The sequence below is a fragment of the Sinocyclocheilus anshuiensis genome, unplaced genomic scaffold (genome assembly GCF_001515605.1).
Source record: "Sinocyclocheilus anshuiensis isolate Anshui unplaced genomic scaffold, SAMN03320099.WGS_v1.1 scaffold1623, whole genome shotgun sequence".
In the NCBI taxonomy this organism is placed as follows: domain Eukaryota; kingdom Metazoa; phylum Chordata; class Actinopteri; order Cypriniformes; family Cyprinidae; genus Sinocyclocheilus; species Sinocyclocheilus anshuiensis.
In genome coordinates this window covers 1,089,881-1,099,200 of record NW_015553403.1, presented here as the reverse complement: position 1 = coordinate 1,099,200, position 9,320 = coordinate 1,089,881, and the positions used below count along the sequence as shown (strand labels likewise).

At 38.6% G+C, this 9,320-nt stretch overlaps 1 protein-coding gene across 4 annotated transcripts in view; it reads right to left on the bottom strand.

The window, feature by feature from the left end:
- LOC107668303 (RNA-binding motif, single-stranded-interacting protein 3) overlaps positions 1-9,320 on the bottom strand; it is a 158,091-nt gene that overhangs the window by 34,114 nt on the left and 114,657 nt on the right. For all 4 annotated transcript variants that reach the window (XR_001631879.1, XM_016460136.1, XM_016460138.1 and 1 more), the window contains exons 7-8: positions 3,535-3,641; positions 2,301-2,344 (exon numbers count right to left, since the gene is read on the bottom strand). Coding sequence is in view for 3 of the 4 variants with exons in the window: in XM_016460136.1 (XP_016315622.1) it covers positions 2,301-2,344; positions 3,535-3,641 (151 nt within the window). In the remaining variant the exon portion in view is untranslated. The remainder of the gene's footprint in view (positions 1-2,300; positions 2,345-3,534; positions 3,642-9,320) is intronic.

The window sequence follows — 9,320 nt, the reverse complement described above, 5'->3', positions numbered from 1 at the left end:
CAAAATCTGAACATTTACTTCCGCTCTGGAATGGCATTCCTTCTCTGATGACTTCTGTTTGACAGCTTGGGCAGAATATCCTTAAGCGCAAAAATAAAACCACGCCCTCTATTCAATATTCCGTTTCAGCTGGAAATACTTTACTACACTGAAATAAAGTCGGCAGCAACTTGCGGTTCACGCAGACTTTAAAAGAACAGCATTTATTTGAAATAGAAATCTTTTATATATTTGTGTGTTTATCTACACAGGCTTGTGTCACAACAGTTAATTTGTTGACTTCTCGGTGTTACCCGAGCAACAGCATTTTCCAATAGCTACAGTTCTCGAGCAGGACTTTATTTATCATTGTGTACCTACTGCGGACATGTTTTATCTGCAAGCTCCGTTGCTAGGCTTTATTGATCGGCTTGTCTGGCAGCTGAGAAATGGAGCATGGGGAGAGAAACGCTGTCTGCCCCAGAGAGCTCATACTCCCTTATGTCACAGTCATACAAGACGACCTGAGTGAGAGCATGTCCAGGAAGAAGGAAACACAATCTTTGAAGCAGGGTTAAAATGTGAAGCTTTACACACCAGTTTACGTTATGTGCAATCCTTTTTTAGCCTAGCACTATGGTGTTATGTATGCCGACTGTGTGAACTCACTATATATATATATATATATATATATATATATATATATACACTAATGTGGTAGAAGTGCTGGAAAGGAGAAAGGAAACAAATAAAGCATTTCAGAATCCTTTTTCCCTGATTGCATATTTTTTTGTCATTCCTTATTTCATTCTCTTTCCCGCAGACAGCAAGTGCTGAGTCAGGGGTGCAGAAGGAGCCGGAGCTGGTAACCAAGGTACGATGATGACTGTTTCCCCAGAGTGCCGGATCAGAGACAGAGCCCTGGGCCTTCCGTCCACTGGAGCGGACAGATAGAAAGGGTCTTATTTCCCCTAGTCCAGTACCCATCTTCCTGCCCTGAAACCAGCACCTGACGAAACTCTTACACTCTTCGGTACAACAATGTTCAACAAGAGCTCAGTATTATGCCTACTCACTGCACCTCAGATGTTGTTAACACTGCTGAATAGACCAGATTGCTGGTTAGTCAAGGAAGTCTTGGTGGTTAAGCTAATTGACCCTTTAAAGCCATATGTCTCATTAACATGATCAGTACCTTCCTGAAAAAAAGTTTTTGAATACGATGTACCACATGTCTTCTGCCCTCTGGTGGATTATTCATATACTTCAGGAAGTAGAAGGACTTTTTTTAGTTACCTTTTCCAAAATGTCCCCTTTGTGTTGATATACGTTGTTTTTTTTTGTGAAATGTTGATAAATTAACACAAATAATAACTTGTATTTAGTTATTGATAGTCAAAATGCATATTTACAAGCAACTATTCATCTTTCAAACATTATTAATAGAAAAACTGGTTTGAAAACTGATCAAATATGATACAAATACCAAGCAAGCATTTGAGGCATATTATTTTAATCATAATTATAATGCATTTCAAAATGTATTATGCCCACATAAAATGATAATAAAACCATTTAATAATTAAATTAAATACATTTCAAATTGAAACAATTTTACTAAGATATACTGATATTTTGAATGTATTTTTATATATGCATATTTATAAACTACCAAAAAAATTGTAATAAAAAAAAAAAAATCTAAATTTGGAGTCTTAAATACTTAGAATAAATACTTGTATTAAGCAAGGATGCATTAAAAGTGAAAGTAAAAACACTTTACTAAATATTTTTATTTCAAATCAATGCTGATCTTTTGAACTTTCTATTCATCAAAAAATCCTGTATCACAAAATGATTTAACTGTTTGTTGAGCAGCAAATCAGCATATTAGAGTGATTTCTGAATGATCATGTGACACTGAAGACTGGAGTAATGATGCTGAAAATTCAGCTTTGCCACCACAGGAATAAATGACATTTTAAAATATATTCAAATAGAAAACAGCTGTTTTAAATTGTAATATTTTACAATATTACTGCTTTTACTGTATTTCTGATAAAAAAAAATCATAAGAAACTTCTTTCTAAAACACTTAAAAATACATCATTTAATATGTCAGACGTTACAGGAAGCCTCAGACTAGCATAATAACAATATCATCAAAACACAACAATACTTTTTGTTGTATTGCTGGTCTTTTTTAGCAGGAATCACTGGTATTAGGATGGATTCGCCGCTACAGCTTAAGTTCATCGTTTTACCCTCGGACAACCTTAACAAGCATTGAAAACTCAAGACAACAAATGACTCTCTCTTACCCGTTCTGCATTGCAGTGGGATCATAGGTCAGCGCCATGCCACTCTGAAACACAACACAGACAGGAAAAAGAGTGAAAGATTGTTCTGGTGAAGCAAGTATCCTATAAAGTCCATTGAGTAATGCTGGCAATAGAACAGGGTCATCTAATAGGGGCCGGCCAAGTGCTCTTTATATCTTTAAAAGCACATGGCCGAGACTTGTAGATCTATTACCTCAGAGCGCTGGGCTGTAATACCAGACAGGCTCGGATTCAATACTGCACAAAGTTATTTGGTATTTACAAGGCTGCAGAAAGCATAGCTCATGTTGACAGAGCCACACTAGCTAAGTGAATAAGGGGGGGGGGAAAGCTTACCGCTTAGACCCGTATTGGACTGGAGCAGATAAACAACGCTCATATACTGCAGCTTTGTCAGGCGCCAAGTTTTCCTCAGTGGGGGAGAAAACCTGGAGACTGGTGGGAAAACCATCGACCTAACTTATGTGTGACTGGACACTCTATCTAGTTAATGTGGACCCCTGGGGTTGCATATTGAAATACGCCTTCATGAGAGAGTGCAGCCAAATCATGGCGGCTGCTAGCTCCCCATAATGGGTGATCACGGTCTGGTCGGTATCTGGGCACGCTTCCCTGAACCGCCGCGTCATGCCAGCAGCTGGGGCTGCCCAGAAAATGCCAGTTGTTCACCCGGCCGCCATTTTCCCATCAGCCAACCCAGACGGCGCGACTTGCTTTGCAAGAATAAGAACAGGAGAGGAGAGATTAAAGGACTTGAGTGAAAGACTGGGAACTTAAACATGGCCAGATGACTCCATCAATCAAATGTTTTCTCCCGCCTCCCTTTCTTCCATCCTAAGTATGAAACAAAGGGGTTGTTTCCAACATACTCCCTTCTTCAAGGCTGGGTATTCTGGGAAAGGGAATGCGGGGGGAAAATAGGGCAGAAGCTGGCGTGGAAAAGATAAGTACATAGGATCAGGTTGTGTGTCATTTGGAACTGAATTGAGGCTGAATTCCAATGGCTGCATTTGAATTGAATTTGAACAGACGCAGCAAACAGGATGTTAGGAAGTAGAATGAAAAATATATAAAATTAATATAAATGCAATTTTTATTAAAAAGCCAAGTTATGAACGGGCTTATGAACAGATCGATTGACAGACAGATTGATAGATAGACAGACAGATAGATAGACCGATATTAGTAGGTCTTTGAGGATGCCAATGCTCACCTCTCCTTCCCGAGGCCACGGTCGGCCATTTTGAGGGTACTTGCTCTGACTCTGCCTCTTCTTCTGTCCTCCGTCTGCAAACTTGCACAGCAGCGGTTCCGTCGGGGCTGTGGAGGAGAGGGAACAAACACAGAAGAATATAAAAGATCAGTCAGCTAGTCGAGAGGGAGGAATGGACGGATACCTCCATAGGTCAACCGCAGTACGATTGATGGAAAGGTCATGACCTCGGCAAAGAATGTGGAGTGTGTTTTGAACAGAGAGGGAAATGTTACACCGCAGGTATCACACCCACACCGAGCCCACAGAGCGGTGGAGGAATATCCAATGACCTTTTGAAGTTCAACACCCCTCGACTTCCTGCAAGCCCCCCCCCCCCTTCCATTATGTCTTCGACACTCAGACCATCGGCTCCACTTTTGGCACGGGCATCCTCTCAAATCCCCACCATCAAAACAACTTCCCTGGCAGGTCTTCAAAGCGCCTTGTTTAATATTTGCAAAATAATAAATGACCTGATTGAGACTGATTGAGACTGCGCCAGCCGAATTGTTTCGAAACATTGTTTGTTTATTTTTGGTGCTCACTGAAGTGTGTATCTCGCTTACTATCTCTTACCAAACGTGGAAAGCAAAGCGAGAAGGCTCCTCTACGACCCCGAGGGGCCGGTTCATGCAAAAGGCGAGCAAAGAGTTCAAAATAGTTCTCTTCCAAAAGTGCAAAGCAGGATGGCAGGCGCTGAAGCGAAACACTTCAATGTTCTCGCTCAGTCATGACGGCAATATGAATTGCAGGGTGTGGAAAACCTCTCTGAAGTCTCCGAACACACTTGAAGAGTAGGAAATTTTGCTCTCCAGTTGAACAAATTCCCGTATGCCACAGCTAAGCTAAACTTAATTTGGTTTCCTCGGCAACCAGAAAAACTAATTTAAAGCGAGCGCAAACTCCTTGGATGATGGGATCTGGCAGAGAGCGATGATAGATGCAGGAGGAGGAGTTTTTGCTTTGTGGAGTCCAGACAACTGTTCGGAGTAATCCTGCCCTCCGGCGATATGACTCTACAGTGACCTCTGAAAGTATGTTAGTTTGGCAGAGAAAAATGAACACTTTCTCTTCCACGTGCTCTCACCTGCACTGCGATATTTCAGCTGCTCTGTGGAACAATAGAAAGCTGTTGTATCACAGGCCGCAGAGGATGCTTTGTGCGTAAATAAGCACATATATTGCATAGAACCAGATAAACAAATACAAAACAAGCAGCTGAAACGGCTCAACAGTACATTACCTATTCTGTAGCCGAATAGAATATTTAAAAGCTGTGGTTTGTTCTTATTTGTCTGTTGTTTAGAATGAGACATCAAACAAGGGATCAAGTCTTCAAAACAAAGATTTCAGAATAAAATTGCCATTTCGAGACTATAATTATTCAGAAAAACACTAATTGGACATGATGCCAAAGAGAAAAGATTAGATGAAAGAAGAGGACAGAAACAAGAAAACAACAGATGAAAAGAGATTAGAAGAGAAGAGACAGTTGATAAACAGAAAATATGTATATACTGTGTATATATATATATATATATATATATATATATATGTGTGTGTGTGTGTAATTTCTTTAAAATATATTACATCTCTAACCAAATCATAAATTGTTCATTAATTGTTTAAAGAGGAGGAAAGATAAGACATGAAAAGAAAAGAAAAGAAAAGAAAAGAAAAGAAAAGAAGAGAGACAAGACAAGACAAGAAAACAGAAGACATTTGAATGAGATAGTCACTAATAAATTCCAAAAGTATTTAAAAATAAGATACAAATGAAATTTTTTAAAATAAAAATTAGAATAAAAAAATAAAATGAACAATGTGTGTGTGTGTGTGTGCGCGCGCGTGTGTGCATTTTTCCAAAATCAAAATGTTTTACAACTTTAAAACAAGCTGTTCTCCATCAATACAAGTTGTTCTCATAAACACCAATTTTCTCTAAATTATATAAAATCTCTTGCCAAATCATAAATTATTAATAAAAGATTACATAAGAAAAAATTAGAAGAGAAGAGAAGAGAAGAGAAGAGAAGAGAAGAGAAGAGTTTTTGGCCCCTGTGATCTCATTGTGCTTTGAGCTGTAGTGAGGTGGGGTAAAAGTGTTTCTCCTCCACCTGCAGAGAAGGCAGGGTCTACACCTGCAGTCTTGTCATCACCCTCCTATTATACACACACGCACACGCTGGCCAGCAATGATAACGGCAGCACAACACAAGCGGCTCCATTGTGAAGGACAGACCGAAATCGAGGCAGCAGAAAAGATCACAGCTTTTGCGGCAGACTTGAAATGTTTGAGCAAGCAGCTCTCCCCTGCCCTATCTCAAAAACAATGAGTCTGTGTGTGTGTGTGTGTTTCAGCTGAGACAGTGGGAAACGCCCTGCATTAAACCCCCTCACAGTTAGGCCGAACCCTAAAATAACAACCAGCGCCATCATAAAACAGCGAAGCCAAATAACGTTGGGAATTTTTGTGCTGCTTTTGGAGCGTGGTGGAATATCCATGCTGATTTTATGAGCAGACTCTGCTTGGCATTAGCTCTGTTTGATTTGCTAGTCAGGTTGCCCTGAACTCAAAGTGCTGAATCTCACTCATGCGAGGAAAGTTTTGAGCCTGTGTTAAGAATGACTGATAAGCAACAACCTTACTTTCCTTGTGTATACAATGAGATAAGACAGGCATAACTATTACTATTGCTTAAGTTTAACTCTTAAAACTGTAATTAATACCATTTGTGCTATGAACATAAATGATATCTGAAATCCAAATATGATAATTTTTCACAGAATTTTCAGGAAAAACAGGAAAAAAAAAATGTACACGGCTCTTTTGACTTGAGACAGTACATAATGGCCCAGAATACCTTAGCAACTTCCTAGCTACAAGCTAACAACATGCTAAAACCACTGCATAGCAACACAAAACCCACTCTAGCAAAAGTATAACAACATTTTGGTAACACTGTAGCAAAAATGCTAAATTGTAGTTACTACAGCTGTTAAAACGCTAATACCATAATACATTAATTCTGTATCTCCTCCAAACGCTTTCTGAAGGTTTCTGTCATTTTGTTTACTTTATTTTTCATGAATGTGGTCTCTAATACCAAATTCTACACAGGTATATAGACACAACTGTAGTATTTTGGTGGAAACCATGGTTACTGTGATAAATTTTGGCAAGGGAGGTTCGCAGGCCATGCTAGACTGCTTCAAACCTATCAACACAAACAGAAACATATGTACAAGAACACACACACACACACACACACACACACACACACACACACACTTAACTCTGTTAAGGTATCTCAATCTGACACTTTATCACACTTAATGAGCTAAAGCATGACGCTATTCCACAAACCACCACAGGGCAAACCACTAACACTCACATGCACTCACTCAAACATCTGCAGCGCTGCACGCATGTCAATTCGCCAATATTTTAATCAGAGTCTCCTTGGAGCTCCACACACCATTGCAGTAAGTGTCCCAACATGATGACTTGTTTTCAATGTAACATGAACTATTGCAGGGAAAATTCATAATTTATTGACTCATTTTTAAATTTTTTCTTTCTCATGGGGCATATATGAATTATTGTTGGGCCACTTTTCATTGCTTTGGGAGTTTTCCCAATAAAAACTCATGCTCATTCTCTTAAATCCTGTAGAGACAAACACAAAAATGAAAGCATAATTTAACGAAACACAATATGTTAATGGAATATTTTTTTTGTATTGAAAGTGTGTTTGATTGTGTGTCCATAAGTGCTTCCATAACATTTACCCAAGCAGACAGCTCTAACCACATGTATTTCCAAGCTGTTTATTAACTTTGGGTCATGGCACTGCAGATATTCAGTTGAGGAGGGAATGTGAAAGGGGTGGGGGGTCCGTCAATAAGATAGACATGTGTTTCTAATCCATGGCTGTCGTCCTGTGTGCCAACTCCAGCTGGGCTCCCACAGACCTCCAGTTCTCATTGTGGGCGGCGTGCATTCCTGGAGCCACACCCAAGTTTCCCACCCTCAGCCCTACGATGGCCCTCAAGTTCCCAGATTTCTCTGTTACTTCACTCATACCTGCCATCCTTTCCTTCCCGATGACCTCAAACAAGCTGTAGGGCCCTATGACTTCCATTATATTCTTTCCTCCAAATTCAGTTTTAATTTATCCCAAATTCCATGTTTTTTTTGTTTTTTTTTTCTAGATTCAGTTTTAATAATCAGCTCATCAATTTAATAAATAAATAAATAAATACCACTACTACTACTACTAGAGTCCTCTGCAATGTGTTTTTCCCTAGAAATTCTGTTTTAATTTTTCTGGATTTCGTGTTTTATATTTAATACAAAATTGTTATCAAAAATAATGGCAATCAAATCAGTTGATAAAATGTTAACAATTTAATTAATCTATTAAAATGTAATCAAATGAGATATAAATAACTCCTTCCATTTTTGGCAAACAAGGTGCTACAAAACAGAGATTTACTGTTTAAATATAAGAAAAATTTAATTGAACAATTAAAACATGTTTGAAAAATTGTGTAATATTCACAATGTATATTGTGTATTATATATTTCTTAAGAAATAATAATTCAAATTATTTTTTAACTATTGTCAACTGTATTGTTATTATTGTTGTCGTTACTTTGAGAAGTATATTGTATTGTACAATAATAGTATATTTCTGTCATAATTTCAAGTTAAAGCAAACATCTTGGCGGGTTTCTGTGTGTGTATATGATTATAGTCTTGATCAAATAAAATGGTGAAATGCTTGTGTGGCGAACTCTCAGAGTAGCTCTGGAAATTAAGTTTATGGATTCATGTCCTGAAGTGAGACGGCAAACTCTGAAAACACCATGATTTTCATGTAGCATACTAAGCACAGTAGATGAAACTGCGCTGCTTGTGTATTCTAAGACGTAGAACAAGCAGTATATAGACCTGCCATTAAGTATATAGCCCTACTTTTGATTTATTCATCCAAATTTTGCCAAATTCCATGCTAATTCTAAGTTATACAGTAAACTGCATTTTTATGACTGGATTCTGTGATTATGATTCTGCATAGCTGAAATCATAGGGGATGCACCGATACTAAGCGCATTTGGGTTAATCAGGGTTTTCTTACTCAAAGACGCTGATTTAACTGGAAGATTGGTTTGACAGAAGGCCTTGAAAACAACATGTGTACATGTGCATCACATGGAACTCCCTGTTCTAGGACACGCAGAGAGGAAAGAAAGAATGGCGTTTACCAACAGGAAGAGCAGGGTGTGAACTACGGGGGAGCTAGGGGGAGCTCGGCTCCCCTTAATAAGACATTGACTCCACTGAAAACGTGATTTGTGAAATTTTGGGGGGTCTCAAAAAATATTGACAATGTGTTATTTTGACGTGCAATTTCAGTTTTGTGTAATGTGATCATCGTGGATTATTATGTGTAAAATTGCAAAAATATCATTCATTCATGCATGACGGCGATTTAAACCTAATTCACTTCAACAAAGATAACTATACATGCTATTCTTGTCATGATCATCAAGGTGTGGGGGCGCTGCGGTGCAAATTCCACTCATGTTTAGTACATGTGAACTCAAAGATTCGTAGAAAAAATATAAACGTTGAACTCTGTGGTCGATTCTGTGTTAAGGTAAGGCATGTTATTTGCAATTATGTGTGGCTGGGTTGTTATAGGTCTGCGTGACTCTCGATATCTTAGGCCTAACT